The sequence below is a fragment of the Lepidochelys kempii genome, chromosome 11, assembly GCF_965140285.1.
Source record: "Lepidochelys kempii isolate rLepKem1 chromosome 11, rLepKem1.hap1, whole genome shotgun sequence".
Taxonomy (NCBI): domain Eukaryota; kingdom Metazoa; phylum Chordata; order Testudines; family Cheloniidae; genus Lepidochelys; species Lepidochelys kempii.
Window position 1 is genome coordinate 33,113,174 of NC_136390.1, and position 17,515 is coordinate 33,130,688.

Sequence of the window (17,515 nt, forward strand, 5' to 3'; positions counted from 1 at the left end):
GTCTTGTGATTTGCTAAATATGGAAAAATTTTAACTAACATTCAGCCCAGGCTGTGTAGCTTCAGGGATGTGCTGAGGCATGGAGTTTCAATTCTCCTTGCCACATCTTGAAATACCTTCAAAAAAAGTTTCTCATGCCTGATTGTGATCAGTGAAAGGACCACATTCATTCCATTCAAACGTTTTACAACTTTAATGATAGCCGGAGCAACTACCACTGAAGTCAATGGTAAAACTTCCGAATGACTTTGAAGAGAACAGGATAAAGTCCAATGTTTCATGTAGAAGCTACTATAGCTCAAGAACACTTGGCTATACGAGGCTTTAAAACTAGCTGGAGCTCAGTGTAGACAAGACTCTGATGGCCAGAACTGTTTTTATAACTGAGGTTTAACTAAACCTGTTACAGGAATAGTTCTGCTGCCTGGAGTCTTGTCCACACTGCAGCTCCAGCTGGTTTTAACAGTTTCATGTTTCCCCAGTGCAGACACGGCCTGATTGGCAAATAGTACCCAATCCTCCAAGTTGCTGAGTGCCGCCTGTGAGATGCTGAGCAATCTTGACTTCTAACTGAAGTAAATATGAACTGAGGGCACTCAATACCACATGGGATCATGCTCATAATCTGACATAAAACCAGTGAATTAAGTTGAGTTACTCTAGATTATATATGTTAAATTTACATGAATAATTTAATTACAGTTGAGAGCAGAATCTGCCTTTTTTTTTGTAAACACAAAATTGCAAATCCTCTTTTTTCTAGATCCTTGAAGGATATACTGGCAAAGTCAGTATTACACGCAACGTGACTTTAAAACTTGTCTTATTCTTTTGACAAACCATTAATAAATATCCACTATTTGTTTTTAAAATGAAAAAATGTTATTTTTAAAAATGGTTAAATAAATGCATCTTCATATAATCATTTTGATTTACCATTTTAAAAATGATTTTAAGTCAGAAAAATATTTTGTAAGTGTTATATATACTTCATGAACAAAATATATATTTTAAGTAAAAGCAAGTTATAATCTCAACAGAGCATAAACTATAATATGAAGCAATAGACCTGGTGATTGAAGCATCTGCTGTACAACGTATACAAGGATAAGATGTTCTTTCACTATAACCTATCCCTGTTTAAATCCATTTTCAATATATTTTGCATGAAAATTCTCACCGTCTACTACAGATGAAAACAGACTCATAAGTCATTGAAAGCTTAAAAAATTATATTGTATTAAGAAACAATCTGCTTAGGTTTTTATTTTACTTTTTAAGGTAAAAGCAGAGAGGACTTTACACACTGAAAGTAAAAGTAGACAGTAAACAATTACAGATTGATATCTTTTTGGCTCAGAAGTAGTAGGTGATCTTTTAAATTAGTGCTGCAGAGTGTAGTATTGCTCTGATTAAGGCACCAGAATCATAGCTATTAAATTATGTGGGTTTTTTTATTTTTCTTCCTTCATTCTTTATTACTAAGGACATTTAAATGAAAACAGGCTCTTTGTTTCTTGGGAATTCATCTGTTTCTGCAGCTATTTCCTCCATTTAAAATCATAATAATCTGCTTATTACATCACAATGATTGCTATGGAGATTCTGATTTCATATACAAATGAGAATTATGATAATTTAAATGCAAAAATCCTGTTTTCATACAAATGACCTTAGTAACAAAGGGCTCTAATCCAGAAGAAATCATATGCAGCATTCTAAAGAATGGAAGTTGAGAGTGACACCCTGGACTGGCCTATTCAGAGGAAAAGTTGATCTGTTGTGTAAGGTCTAAAGCAGGCAGCTCTGGATTTGCTTAGTGAGTGGGAAGCTTGTGCATTACTGATTCCTGCTCAGCACTGCTGAGGAGTAACTACAGCCCTTCAATTACCTCTTTAGAGATGTATGTTTAAGAAGAGGACTTCAAAGCATTCAGGTATGGGAAATTTCTTACCTGATCATTTCCTGTCTGCTAGCAGCATCTCCCACAATTCTTATACATTCGAGCTATTGCCCTGCTGGCTGCAGTTTCTGGGAGCAGTTCAACACTGCTAGAACAGCCCCAGCTGGTCAGGTCTCCTTCTCCAGCTTGCCACCACATGATTCATTCCAAGCTGTATAAAAGCCTCATAGAATATGATTAACAACAATAGCTCCAATGCCAACCAGTAAACCATGTATAGGAGGCTAACAGGACTACAAATTGTAGATATAAAAATTAAATTTCGCTCCTTGGCGAAGAAGCCATCCAGGGAGGGTAGACTTGAAGAAGACGCTGCTATCAGAAAGGAATATCGAGTATGAAATTGCCCGTTCTGCAGCCCAGTGTTTCCCATGAAATGTATGAGAAATAACAAGCAGTGAACAGAAGTAGGGAGGAATAATAAAGTCAAATGAGATATGAAAAGCACACACTCCTCCCCCAAATTAATTGCCAAAGTGGCATGTAGCACCTTCTGGCCAAAGGAGGCCTCTGAAGAGGATAGAAAGTCCACCTGGTAGTATCCAATAGAGGTGTTAACAGAGAACCATGTTGCTGCCCTGTAGATCTCTGCAATGAAAACATAGATTCTTTCTGCTCATTACGTCGTCATAAACCTCATGAAAGATGCTCGCCTCCACCAGCAACAGATGAACCTGATGTCTTCTGTGCCTCTATAATGCATAACCTGATCCATCTCTCCAGGGAACATTTCAGTGAGCCCTTGGCACTTTGGATGAAAGGACTTGAACAAGAATTCCAGTCTTCTTGTTGATTCATTTCATTTGATATAGATCCTTAGTGCTTTATGAACCATCCACATCACCCCACAGCTTTTCTGTAGGAGGCTATGGCTTTGGACAGAATTATGGATGATCTCCTGTGAGACATGAGAAGATGAGTTCACCTTTGGCAAGAAAGATTCTGGGGTCCTTACCAGCACCTTGTCAAAATGGAACACACAATGAGGTTCCTGTTGAAGTTGCCAACTCCTCTAGCAGACAGGATAGTGACTGTGTGGGGAGGAGAGTGATGGTTTTGGTTTGGAAGCACCGTCTGTCACGCTCCTATCCAATTTTTCCACAAACAGGAGAGCACCTGTGAATTTGGATCAGGACAGGATTTGTTTGGAGTGACTGTCTTGCAGCGTGTACCCAAATGTGGCACCGTGCCTGAGAGATGGGATCTCTTTGCTAGAGTCCTTGGATTTGCTGTTGGGAAGAAGGGGAGCTGTGTAGGAGACTGCCTCTTTCCTCACGGAGCTTAGGACCCACTTCATTCTCTAGGGGGGTAGGGGTGAGAAGGTGGGAATGACATGGTGCCCCTTTTCCTTATGGCCCAGGTCTGTGCTGGGACTTACCCACAGAGCTGGCTGACTGGCATCCCTTTGTCCTTGGATTCTCTCCCTGACATATTCTGCGTCTGCACATTGGGCTTTTCTGCACTGGAGTCGCAGCTCCTCAGGGCAGGGGAACCTGACATGCCAATCCAACTCTAAGGCCCTGTGCCCTGGCAGAGCGAGGACTGGCTGGCTGTGAACAGGCAGGTCATAATTCACCCTCTGGAGGGCCTATAAATGCTGCCTCACATATGGAAATACCACTCTGATTTAGCCTGGTGAGTTCTGGGCAGCTCTGACATGCCTGAAGGGGAGCAGAGAAGTCTGGTAGGACAGCACTGCAGTGCTGGATCCAGCTGTGACTGAGACCACAACATTGCTCTCTATGAGAACCAGGGGAACAGGAGGAAGGGAGAGTAAAGGTTGCTCATTACTTCCCAAAAAACAATTAAAATTAAAGCTGGAAAAGAAATGCTTGGGAGCAAAGCGAACCACCACTGAACTTCTGAAACAGAAGATATGAGTGCAATCCAGAGTAAGGGATGTAACCAGCAGGGGCTGTATTACAGGATTGAAATGCCCCTCAAAACTGCAGACAGGAGGACAATAGCTCATACATACCAGAACTGAGAGAGATGCTGAGCTGCAGAAAGATATATCCATCCCACATTAATGTTGCACATTAATTGGTCCACGTAAATTCTGCTGGTGCACTATAAAGTAGTGCTGTTTGAAACACTACTACATTAAAACATACCAGAGAACGTTTACTGAGCACCAGCAGTCTCTATCAATTAATGTGAAATACACTAATGCACTTTAGAAGTCACTCCCCCATAGAGTGCATTGCCCCACCATGTAGATAAGCCCTCAATATGTACTCCAGTATCATTATCCAAAGGTCAGCTACAATTTACTATATGACAAGAGAGGATTGTTGTGCAACTGTATAAGACCAAATCTGGCCTTATGCAACTGCATCCATAGCCCCCCCCCCCCCCCCCCCCGTGAGTGAGCTAGGAATCATGATGGCAAATTTGGATTCAATGAAGCTGCAACAACTCCTGAGGCCTGCACAGACACAGAGGGATGAGTGGAACAAAGAAGGAGAAGCTTATGATAGAATAGGTGCAGTGCATGCAGCATGGGAAGCTCCTTTACATGAACTCACCACTTCCCAAGCACTTCCACAACTTTGGAGTAAGGAGCTGTTTTTTGTTTTTCTTGACACTTATGCAGCAAGCTGACCTGTCTCTTGATTGGCTCAGACCACTGCAATTACCACTGTGCCCCCGGCACCCCCAAGTTACTCACACAAAACAGGATCGTCCTTTATAATGATAAAACACGAGGTAAAGATAATAGTAATACTATAAGCAGAATTGTTTCTAGCATAATATGACTTTCAAATTTTTATAAAAGGCAACTGAAAACCAGAAATTCCAAAGGATGTTATTGGTACTGAAATTTAATTTTGCAAAGGTTTGTCTTGTTACCTGTTTTATTCTACTGTGAATAAATTTTTGTTCATTAGAGGATAGTATTGTGACTATTTCACCACGAAGCCAACCGCAGATGAACTCAAAGATGGTCCACTCTGAGGCACTAATATGAAAGAGGTATTCTGCTCCTTGATAATAAGACCATGGTGGTTCTAAAATTGAAGCAAAAGATTCAAATGTGCTGTAAAAGGTTTAAGACTTCCTTTGGATTCTTACATAGAAAATTCTTTGCAACTAACAAAACGTATGTCTGAATATACTATATATATCACAGGACAAAGATTCCAGTATAAAAAAAAACCTCTCATTAACTTTGATCTATCATATATTACAAACTGACAGGGATACTAAGCCAAATTCTGTCCTGAATCATACCCTGTGCAACTCCAATGACATTAGTAGGGCGGCATGGCATATAAGCAAAGGCAGAATTTGGCACATTGATTTTAATGAGTCTCATGGGATACTATATTCCTACACCATCTGCTCTTGGCTAGATTCTGATATCTTTAGTTGAGTAGTATCTTAGTTGAGTACTCCCAATATGACTAAGGGCTTGTCTTCACTATGGGGGTAAGTCAACCTAAGTTATGCTAGTCCAGCTATGTGAATAAGGTAGCTGGAGTCGACGTAGCTTAGGTCAACTTACCCCAGTGTCCTCACTGTGCTATGTCGATGGGAGACGCTCACTGGTCGACTTCCCTTACTCTTCTCGGAGAGCTGGTGTACTGGGGTTGACCGGAGAGTGCTCTGCTGTCGATTTAGCAGGTCTAGTGAAGACCCACTAAATCAATCCCTGCTGCATCAATTGCAGCAGAGTCGATCTCCCCAAGTGAAGATCAGCCCTAAGAGTGGCAAAATTGGGCCTTATAGAAGCAATGAGATCAATAATTCTTACAATGCTACTTAATGGAAGTTTAACTTCTATTAACTATTTTTACTCATAGCTTAAATATACAATTCCAAATAATAGCTTTTCAAGATGTGAAAACTAAAACGTGCTTTTTCATACCATTTATGTACCACTGTGGTCTCTTTGGCTTAACACCTGTAAAGAAATAATAATTAAGAAACAATATTTCAAACACCAATCATACAGCAGAATTTAACAAAAAAAATTATATTAGTTCTTTTGTTGGTCAGGTAGAAAATTCAAGAGGGGATAAAATAAATATTGGGCACATAGTTTAAAAACTAACATGACACTTTTCAGCAACAAGGTAAGGCATTTGTTCTAGATTTTCAGCTGAACATTCATCACCACATACTGCTCATCAGTATAGGTCATTTCTAAATGTGCACATTGAAGGCCATTCGGCAAATGAAACACCAATATCAATCTAAGGGTACTACAGTACTGCTTTCATTCTATGCAGCAGAACTCCCATTGACATCAACACAGAGTTCTGGCATGGAATAAGAGAACTCTATGGCCCATAAACATTTCCCCTGTCTCTTCACTATAACATAACGACAAATTATAAGTAGCATACGTAAATTAAAACATAGCTTAACAACTCTTACCTTTTGATATTTTGCATATCCATTCACGCTTCCCATTGCAATGCAATGGCAGGATTGTTCTATTTACTTTGTATGCAGCACAATTTCTTGAATCATCTTCAACATATATATTCTGTAAAAATGCAGATACAACCTGCAAGAGACCAATGCTTTCCTAAGCCCTTACTGAGATTCCCAGATAAGACGTTTAAAAGTTTTAATACAAAATTAAATGTGTTTTGAAATGCATACGTTGCACCATTAGAAAACTAATAAACCTGGGGTACCTGAAGTATGGTGAAGAACTCTTAAAATGGGGTCCATAGCTACTCTCTTCCTGGGCCCTATTCAGTACTCCTTACTCATTTACAAACCCTTTTTCATATAGCTAACTGAGTAGCATTAAACAGTAACTTTTTGCCATTCTTGACAGGGGCTTCCCCACATCTGATGTCATTTTTCCTCTGTGTTCAAAGTGTTGCATGATTTGCATTTTACATTTATATTCTGCGCTTATTTTCATCATTAGTATAGAGTGTGCTTTTGCTGTAATATGCTTCTGGATACAATTCTAATGATTAGATGTTTTACTGGGAGTCTCTTCATGCCCTTGAAATGCTTTAGTACTTCTGAATGCCATGTAGCATTTCAAATAATATTCCCACACTGCGTGTGACAAAGTCAAAACTTGCCACCATTTAAAATGTGGCACAAGAAAGGTGATTAAATCTGTTAATTCAAAAGCAGATTACGGTTAGCGAAGTGGATGAGTGTGAAGGAAGTGAGTGTTTTGTCTGGTCACACTGTCTGGCTATTTGGAAGGTTTGTTTTTAAACTGTGGTCTCATGCTCAGATGTAATTTCATAGGTCCTTAGAATATATAGCATATGAATATTTACAGGAGTTCCATCAGACCACTCCCATGTTCCTCCAGACAAGGGGTTTCTTTTATTAAATCCAATCCAGAATTGCCTTTCTTCAGCCCTGTGACAGACAAAAAAGAAAACAGCTGAAGAACATCGCTGATATGTTTGTCTTGTCTAGCTTCATAAAAACCTCTTCAAAATGTATAAATAGCCTGCATATCCAGAGCAAATTCTGGTAATTTAGAAATATCAAATTGTGATGTATTTTTCTGGGTTCTTAGCAATGTTCTGCAGAGTTGCTGGCATCAAATAAAATAATTTCTGTCTCTCTGATTAAAAAGACTAAGTTACCTATTTAAAGATGGCAATGTAAAAAATATTGGGTCAGATGGTGAAGCCCCTAGTCCCACTAGTGAGAAGTTAATGTGGTTACAAGGAGTTTAATGATTTTTCACAGAGTAAACGATTACTTAGTATTGATGAGGACCTGGGTCACACGGAGCACGTCTTGACATAAAAATATAGCAAATTGTGGCTGCATACTGTGAGACTGAAAGCAGGACTTTCACCATCAAAATGCACAACCCCTAGCGACGTACTATAGAGGAGTAATTCAGTTGGTTTAATAGGCTGTTTCAGTAGCTGGGAGCTAGCAACAACAGAAAGACACAATCACATGCATTAACATTATTAGGACAACACTGAGTAAAATCTTTTGGGTACGCATTGCTCAATAAAATGCCAGCTGACCACATCTTATACTTTTTCGATATATTCTGTTATCGAAAGATTCCAAATTTAGGGCCTGCTCTTACTCCCATTCAAATCAATGGCAAAACTCCCACGGACGTCAATGGGAGTAGCAACAGACCCTTTAAAAATAATTAGGATTAACAGACCACCCTATCATGGAGGGTCTGAGCATGATGAAAAACAGTGGACTATTGTGAGACTTGTTCCAGCCCTGGCACAGATAAAGCCGGTCTGTAAGAGGAATCACATTAGAATTTTGCTATTGTGCTTCTTTCGGAAGAACAAATTCATTTTCAACTTCACTTCAGTCAGTGAGGGAGATTTAAGGCAGTTATTGGCTACTGTTGATGAGGATGTAGAGGCACAGAGTTCTCTTTGTTTAAAAAAAATCTTTGGTGATATTAAATTTTATAAATACATGTTTACCGATCAAACATTTTGTTTAAAAATGTGTTCAAAAAATCCTCTTCATACACATGGGTAAAGCTGGCAAGATGTGCTCCAAGATCTTGGCATAATGCTTCTGCTTCATCCCATGTTCTTTTCATCAGGACTTTCTCATTGTGAAATACCTGCATATAAAATAAGTACCACCACAAATTTAAGAACAAAACTGATTTTGGGTTGCTAATATAATTTTTTTTTTTTTTAGGAAATGCAATTTGCCCTTATCTGTTTCTGCCACTTACTCTACCTTGGCTTGCATTAACTTTGAAATGCTGTATAAAATGGTACTGGTAAATTTGCAGTCCCAGTTCAATGAAGAAAAGATCAAGTGCAACAAGGAGTCTTGTATTCTTTTAGAAAATTTAGAATTTTATGTTTAAATGAAGAATTTTCTTTTAAACAATGTTGTCAGGAACAATAGGTAAAAACCTGACACAAATCAAGAGATTTAGGTAACCCTTTTTTACCTTGTAGCAGCTGAGCAGATTAGATTCCGATTCCCATCCAGGATAACATACATCCAAAGGTTCTTCAAAATTAGGCTCATTTTCTTCATATGATTCAATTTTTTGCTTACACAGTGACATAGCTTTGAAGCTTCTACAGTTTTTCACCTCCCAGTAACCAAGAGGCTGCCCTCTGCGAACAACAACACACCCTCCAGAATGGCCTAAGGCAAGGAAAACAAGAGTATTCAGCATCAGAAAAAAACATTCTGTGCCCAACCAGGACATAGTTTTATGAATTAGTAATGGGCATCTTTTTAAGAGGTGCCCGAAGGTATCAAATGAAATAGATTTAAACCATTTTTCCTAATAAACTCAATGTTTAGTGAGACAAAAGGTAAAAGGTAAAATCTATTATTGGACAGTCCATTAAATGATCACACAACTGTAGATTTTACTTTTTGATCAACAATATGATAGCACTGAGAACTCATTCTGGAGTGCGTATGATTGTGCCATGACCCTGAGACTCCATGGATTGGATGAAACTGGAAATAAAGAGCTACACTGTTATAGCCTTTACTCAGTCACACAGAGGAGTGGGGAGTAGAGGTTATTTGCCTGATACAGCTGGCTGTGAGCAAATGGGCAGGGAGGGGGCCGACTTTGCAAGGTTTGATTGGGAGAATGGGTTGACAGCAATGGAGTGTGCCTTGCACCTGGAAAAGAATGTGAACCAGTCACTCCTTGATCTGCACAAGCTGGCAACTCACAAGAATGACCCTCATTTGTGTGACTTCATTGAAACTTCATCCCCAACCTTCCTAGCTGGACAGATTACCTGGCTGGGTGCACAGTGAGGAGTACGTTGCTCATGGGAAGGTGCTGTTATGTGCCATCCCTTCGTCAGGGCAGACTGTAAAGTTACAGTCTGGTCCAAAGTGAGCCTAATGCTATACGTATCTTGGGCAGAGTGACGGGAGGAAGTGATGATGGCTATGTAAAAAGGGGGGCAAAAGTAATCCTGGCTCAAGAATATAGTGGGAGATATTAGAATTTAATAAGAAGTTGCCATTTATCACTACAATATATTACTCACTTGGCTGATGCTTGTTCCAGTTTGTATAGCTCACAGGCTGATTCTTCCCCTCTGTAGATAGCCAGAAGTATTCTCCTGTATTGTTAAGGTCTTGTAGGGCTATCCAAAAATAGGTGTTATCAGTTTCCACCATGCTACGAATCATACTGTTGATAAAAGCTTGTTCAAATCTTTAAAAAGGTCAAGATAAAAATCTTGTCAGAATAAGATACCCTAATTCACATTTCAGTGAATAATTCTCATGAAATATTTTGAATAATGTAAAAGAGAGAAATATCCAAAGACATCTACACTTCCTAATACATTTCAGTCATATAGGTGCAATACAGGCAGAATTTAGCTATTATCGCATTTGTCCAAATGCTATACAAAACAATCATTTAAGCTATCTAATTTGCATATAAAGCAATAACCTCAATGCTTATGGTATAATATATGGAAAGAAAACATAACACCCAGAAGGCATTATTTACAAATAATGCAGAGCTCAACAATGAGACTCTTCATATGCATGATGAGGGAGAAGTGGTGCAGAAGTTCAAAGGGAGTTACAGAGAGAATATTGAAGAGGGGAGGGGGGAAGAAAAGACTTGTCACAACAGTGTTTTTTCAGGATTTCATTTGGAGACTCCACAGAGTAACTAGTGGCACTACACCAATAGCTCTGACATTTGCAGATGAAGATGTTCTGTGGGTGAGTAAGCTCTTTTAAATTAATAAATGGTATATTTAATCCTACTTTTACTACCTAAGTATCATTTATTGGTACAGCATAATACAAATAAATGCCTTAACCTATCAACACATTTAATCAGCCTCCTATTAAATTATATACAGTGCATTAAGGACCCAATCCTGCAGAGACTGACACACTCTTAACTTCAGGCACTGTGAGTAGAACTATTGACTTCCATGGCAATGGTCATAGAGTGTAAAGTTAAACATGTCCATGTCTTAGTAGGATTTGGGCCTATGTAGCTACTGTTCATTTATTTTTTTTTATTTATGACTTTTTGCTTTTCCTCCATCCCCACAATCCTCCTTCTTAGTAATATGCTCTTTATTGCCAGAGATGATGATCATTTAGGATCTTCTAAGTATCATTAATTCTGAAGAAAAGTATTTGTAGTTGTCACATCAGGACCAAGAACCTAAACAATAAATAAAATGCCATGTTAACTACTACTTTCTCAGCTAGTGCAATCTGGCAACTGGAAACTAGTGTCTGAAACAATGATAATGTGAAAGTGATGAACAGTTATTACACCTGTGCCTCCAGTGAGGTGCTGTGTATCCTCACTTCCCACTGATGCTAATGAGAATTGTAGATGTTCAGCAACTGCAGGATCTTTCCTTTGTAGTCACAACATGCATTACTATTCTACTAAGATTTTCATAGAGTATTGGGAACAATATAGCAAATCACTTTCCTAGCAAGAAGAATCTCTATCAACCTAACTCCTGGATTTTTAAATCCATCCCACTGAATTATTCTCTTGAACCTGATAATGTTGTCTGTCATTTTTTCAACTGACTGGATTTCTCATACTTTATTTCTCCATGCCACTAATGTTGGGGGAATCTATTATTTTCCAAAAGTGAGCAAGCACACATCTGGCTGCTAGTAGTAACTGTGTTATAAATGTGTCTTGCCTCCCACCCCCATTCAATCACCTCCTTTAGACTGTAACCTAATAGAACAGCTATGGATTCTGTGGGTAGGCTAACTTTAGTTATCTTGAAAGTTCTACTTACTATTTTTCTACAAAATATTATTATGGTGGGACATTCCCACCATATGTGCAGACAGGTCCCTATTCCTCCACATCCAGGATCAAGTAGGTTTTATCATGTCTAGTTAACATTTTTCAATATTGAAAAGATAAATGGACAGTTGAGAAGAGGTTCACCAAACACGAAGAGATCTCTTCATGGGGTAACAAATGCAGGATATGAGTAAGCTTTGTTAATATTTGTACAGAAAATTCATATGTGTAAATAATGATCAAGTAAAAAGGTTAAAAAATTAAATATTTCCTTATATTTTATGCATATTTGAACATTACTTATTTAGAGCTTGATCCAGCCAGGTGCTGAGGACTCCAGCCCCAATCCAGCAAAGAACTGAAAAATGTGCTTAATTTTAAGCAAGAGTTGTTTTACTAAAGTCAAGCATGTAGTTCAGTGCTTTGCTGGAGTCGGGCCAGAGTACTCAGGATCAAGGCTTTACAGTTGTATCCTGCAAAGTAACCTCAGTTTCCACTAAACCAGGTATCTGTCCCTGTGTAATTTACTACCATAGAGTTGTAGCAATCTCACAAATGGAGCAAAAAAGGAGACACAACAGCAGTGAGTGGTGACCTACATTTCCAATAATTATATTAAACCAGGGTGGGGCGAGTGGGAAACCACCCAGGGTCCAAAGCTGCAGGGGTGGAAAAATGGGGTGGAAATGGACGTGATGCGTAAAGGGGCTCAGGGAAGGAGCTCCACCTCCAGCCTGACTCACCTCAATGGGCCACCCAGCCTGTCTGGGGGTGGGGGTGCAACCAAAAAAATGAGGGGTGCGGGGGATGTGACCCAGTGTGCCCTCCCCACATCACCTCTGGGCAGAAAAATTATGATAAAAATGGTAGGAGACACAAATATGTTTCTGTCCCTGGGTGCTAAAATGCCTAGTTATGGTTCTGTATGAATCAATTCCATGGGTCAAGTTTAGAGATCGGTTACTCAATTGTATCTTTTGGCAGCCTAATAAACTCCTATGTAACTAATAATTTTTATTGCTCCTACAGTAATAGAAAATAATTGGATACAGGGTTAGAACATGTAAAAGGGTTTCTCCTCAGGCCATTTGTCTCAGACACCCTAAATGTTTCCTTGGAGCAAAGGTGCCCACAAGCCTTGTTAGCATTGGCATTTTTTTCCAACTGTTCCACACAACTAATTCTGGATGGAATCAAAAACAATGTATTTGTAGTAAAATAATAAATCTTGACAAGCTAGGAACCCCTCCTACAACATTTACATCTATGTATCATTGACCAGTAGTGTAGCTACAATAATATACTTTATCATTGATTGATAGATTTTTTTTTTCCAGCTCTCCCCACTGGCTACATAGAAAGCGGAGCTGATTGATTTCTGGGAATATTTTATGATTTTATTTTTGAAAAAAATAAAAATAAAAAACTTGTTTAAATGAAAATGCCCTTTTCCATCAATAAATCGATTCAATGGAAATTTTTCTCTTTTATTTTTTGTCAAAAAATAAATTCTAAAACCCAAAATGTTTTCAGTTTAAAATGCTACCCTGGTGCCTCATAGGAGTTTGATCAAGGAGTCCAGCCTATAGAGGAGTATGGGAACTCGAGGGACCTGAAGTATTAAACCAACCCCTCCAATCCCCACAGCGTGGAGCATTATGGTGGCATTTCAGAATGGAAGTATTTTGGATTTTGATTTTTTCAACAAAAACTTGAAATTTTCTGTAGAAAAAAACCACAGTGTCCATTTTCTGGTAATTTCTAATAGAAACCAAGGATTTTTTCCTAAAGAGTCATTATAATAAATGTAACGTAGATAAGAATATGCATAACAGAACTCATTTTGGTACATTTATTTGTCAGAGACTTTAGTAGGAGTTCAGTGTATGGAATAGTGGCAATATTGGATCCTAACAGTATATAAAGTAGAGCTAACTAACTCATAACAAACCCAGGCATTTGGACATCTGCAACTAGGAAAACTTGCTGCTGGAGTTAGGATATAAATACAGAGAAGAAAAAAGAGGTGGTGGAGAATTTCAATATTTTTCGTATCTATCTTTCTTTTTTCTATTGCTAAAAGATCACAGTAAATGCAAAGCTAACAGAAATAACTTCACAAAATGATAACTGTTTTACATTAAAATAACCTTTCATAAAGTTTAGATAATAAAGTCTGGATATATTTTGATTTATTAGCACTGTGACCAAGTATACAATTAAAGTTTACTATGCTGAATACTCTATAAATCTGTATACAAGGCATTAAAGTATCTGAACTGTTGCATGCTTGAATAAGTGTACATTTCTGTACATACCAATTAGGTCAGTAATTGCACTCTATCAAATTTAATCCCAACTCAGGAAGGAAACAATGACAAAATGAACATTTAATTTTAGTCATTCATTAATCTCTGTAGTATTATTTATAAATAGTAACATTTTCTCTATGCCTTTTTATAGTTAGCAAAACATTTGTTATGAATATCTTTGCACTGTCTAATAGGATTAACTACCTGTTTGTTACTGTTACAAGTGAAGGAGGACAGTAATAGCCACTGGAAGCATGTTCAAAACTTCGAGGGGTATTGTCGATTTTGTAACAAAATCCACCATGTCTCTCCCATCCCTTAAAAAAAATAAGGGTTATTTATATATAATATATATGCACAATTGGCTTGGTTGTTAAGCAAGTGATCCCTCTTTGTACTTTCTATGTAATCATCACTAATTATGGTATCATATGTGCCCCTTTCCTTTTTGCTCTGGTGGGGTCCTTGTGACCACACCTGACTGACAGTCTGATGAGCCGGGCTTTCAGTAGCCCTCTGATTCTGTTATCATGTGATGAACTATTCTGTTCATAAACTGGAGTTGTTTTTGATCTACTTTAAAATGAATACAAACACAATACAAGAAAGAAAAGGATTACTGAATACATATTGAAATATGGCTGGTGTCACTGACTTTGCTTTGTAAAAACAAGAAGCTAATATTAAGTTAAATTCCAGTATTCTTTTTTTTTTTTTTTTTTAAGAATTTTGTATCTCAGAGAGGTAGGTAAGTAGATGTATCGCCATTTTACAGAATCTAAAACTGAGTTTAAAGCCATTAAACATGAAAAATATTATATGAAAAATTTATTTCATGATCTGTGATTTGTAGCCTGTAGGTATAAGTATTGGCTAGGTAAGGCATAGGTATAAATTAAGGCAGTAACACAATGAACCTACAAGTCTCAAGGCCTATAAAATTATATATTAGCTAAACTAATCAAGGTCTAAGTCCCAAAAATCTTTATCATAAACAGCTAACCAGGAGTAACCTTAGACCATAAGATATCACAAGACAGAATGCTGTAATAAATAAGTAAAACTGAACTGCAGACAGCTAACCACAAGATGCCAGATTATGTCAGCTTCAGATCATTTAAATTAGGAACATCAGCAGATATCCAACAACAAGAATGCCATGATAACTAATTGATGTATAAATGAGCTTGAGGTAAACGGCCCAGTAACCTAAAAGGGAGAAGGGGCATCCCTACATTCCTCATCCTAGGGTGAGGAAATACAGATAAGGAAAAGGGGCTGAAACCCCTACTGAATATGCATTAGGCAAAGTGGACATCAGCAAAACACGTTATAAAAGCTGTATCTCCGCCAGTGACGGATTAGCCACTGGGCCAACAGGGCTCGTGCCCAGGGGTCCTGGAAAAATGGGCGTCCCTGCACGCCGACCCACTCTGCCTGCCCAGCACTCCTGCCTGGGAGTGGGGTCGGGGCGTGGGTGGCTTACCACAGTCCACCTGCCCTCCCAGTGCTCCTACTGGGGAGCAGGTCAAGCTCCTCCACTCTAATTCTACTCCCACCCCAGCAGAAGCGCTGGGCAGGCAGGGAAATTCCCTGCGCCTGACCCTGCTCCCCAGCAGGAGCACTTGGGGGTGGGGGGTGGGGTGAGACACTGCAGGTGGAAGGGGTCGGGGGGCCTCCACTTGCTCTGGCCCAGAGCCCCACAAAACCATAATCCACTTCTGATCCTGGCCTGCATACCTTTGGAGATGCAGGATGATCACGAGTGTGGGGATGGTGAGGATGACAACTAACACTTAGGGTTTTTCTGCAAGGAGTGGTGAGAGCATATGGATGCTCATATGTGGGATGTTTTGACCATCTTATATTATCTGTCCGCTTTGCTGGGTTGGAGTGTTTGTGATTTTGCTAACTGTGCTATTAAAAATATTAAAAAGACAGAACACCTTTCCGAAATGTAACTGTCTCCTTCAGACACACGGGATTCCTTGTAATAGCCTTAATATTTCTGGATCTGATCATGAAGCAGAACCTTGCCAAACCACAGAATGCTCACTGGGAATTAATACATAATGAATAGATCAGGCAACATATTGAATACAGTGTAATCAGTTTACTTACTGAGTCTCGGGGGTACACGTCAGGACATTTAGATATGTCATTTTGGGATAAAGTGTTTAATTATGCTTGTTAGTTTATAGTTGTGATAACTCATTACTGATGTAGAATATCAAAAGTGTAAGAAACATTGCATTTTAATTCAACTGAGGTGGTATTTCTGACAGTCTGTACCCATATGTTCACCCCTTTTATAAGATTATGACATTTTTTGTACAAAGTATGCCTTGTGAGGTATCATTTGAAAACTAATAATTTGCTGATCATTACTGTGCTGGTAAGATGTGTGTGGCAACATTGTATGTAAAGTTATAATATTCTACGATATGATATTACTAAGACATGTTTCAAGTCTGGAGAGCAGTCACAAACCAGTTTTCCAGAAACAAAAGGCTAGCCAGTGCCTCAGCCAGGTGTTGTCAAAATCAAATAGACCATCACCTGGTTAAGTGGCCATTCTTTGGCCGGAAAGAGGATGTGGGCAAAAAATTACATCTAGACAAAGAAACAACTGGGGGTTCCTGTCCGCACACCCTTTCTGTCTCCTGAACCTCAGCTGGAGATGATTCTCAATGAAGGGAAAGAACTATAAGAAGGGAGAGCAGACACCCTAAATTATCTCTCCCTTTCTCTCTACCCCTGGAATCAACACCACTTGAAGAACAAAGGAAGCAGCATTGGACTGGGGGAGGGATCCTGACTGAAAGAAATTCAGCCACTTAGACTGCTGAACCATGTGGTGAGAGTGACCTTTGCTTTGAATTGACTTCGTTTATTAAATAGGGCATTAGTTGTGTTTTACTTTTTTTTTTCTTGTAATCAATTGTGACTTTTATTCATTACGTGTAGTCACTTAAAATCTTTCTGTAGTTAATAAATTTGTTTTATTGTTTTAAACCATTGTGTTTGGATTGAAGTGTTTGGGAAACTCCATTTGAGGATTTGTGCATCCCATTTTCTATTAATGAAATGACGAACTTTGTATGAGTTTGTATTGTCCAGAAGGGGATGGGCAGTACAAGACATATATTTCTCGGAGAAAGTCTCGGACTGGGAATTTCCTGGTGTTGCACTGCAGTGTAATTCAAGGGTGGCTGGCTATACCACTCAGACAATATAACTAGGAGTAACTTACATGCTGGAGGCTGTGAGAGAGCAGACCAGGAGTGGTAGCTGTCACAGAGAAACAGTATAAAAAGCACCCCAGGTTGGAGAATTGAGGGAACACAGCTATTCATCAGTCCAGATTGTACCGTCACAGTATTATGTGTTACAGCTGCATGCTTTTTGTTTTCAACTGAAAATGGAATGTTTACTTAATACTAAAAGTGGCCTCAATGCTGACCTTTGATATGGCAAATCCTCCTCTTGTTATTTACTTCT

At 38.8% G+C, this 17,515-nt stretch overlaps 1 protein-coding gene across 2 annotated transcripts in view; it reads right to left on the minus strand.

Annotated features, from left to right (window-relative positions):
* The window catches only part of PLA2R1 (phospholipase A2 receptor 1), a 72,581-nt gene that overhangs the window by 21,600 nt on the left and 33,466 nt on the right, over nucleotides 1-17,515 (minus strand). For both annotated transcript variants that reach the window (XM_073305599.1, XM_073305600.1), the window contains exons 10-17: nucleotides 14,219-14,331; nucleotides 9,937-10,106; nucleotides 8,859-9,061; nucleotides 8,371-8,516; nucleotides 7,225-7,309; nucleotides 6,347-6,479; nucleotides 5,835-5,870; nucleotides 4,817-4,974 (exon numbers count right to left, since the gene is read on the minus strand). In XM_073305599.1, the coding sequence (XP_073161700.1) occupies nucleotides 4,817-4,974; nucleotides 5,835-5,870; nucleotides 6,347-6,479; nucleotides 7,225-7,309; nucleotides 8,371-8,516; nucleotides 8,859-9,061; nucleotides 9,937-10,106; nucleotides 14,219-14,331 (1,044 nt within the window). The remainder of the gene's footprint in view (nucleotides 1-4,816; nucleotides 4,975-5,834; nucleotides 5,871-6,346; nucleotides 6,480-7,224; nucleotides 7,310-8,370; nucleotides 8,517-8,858; nucleotides 9,062-9,936; nucleotides 10,107-14,218; nucleotides 14,332-17,515) is intronic.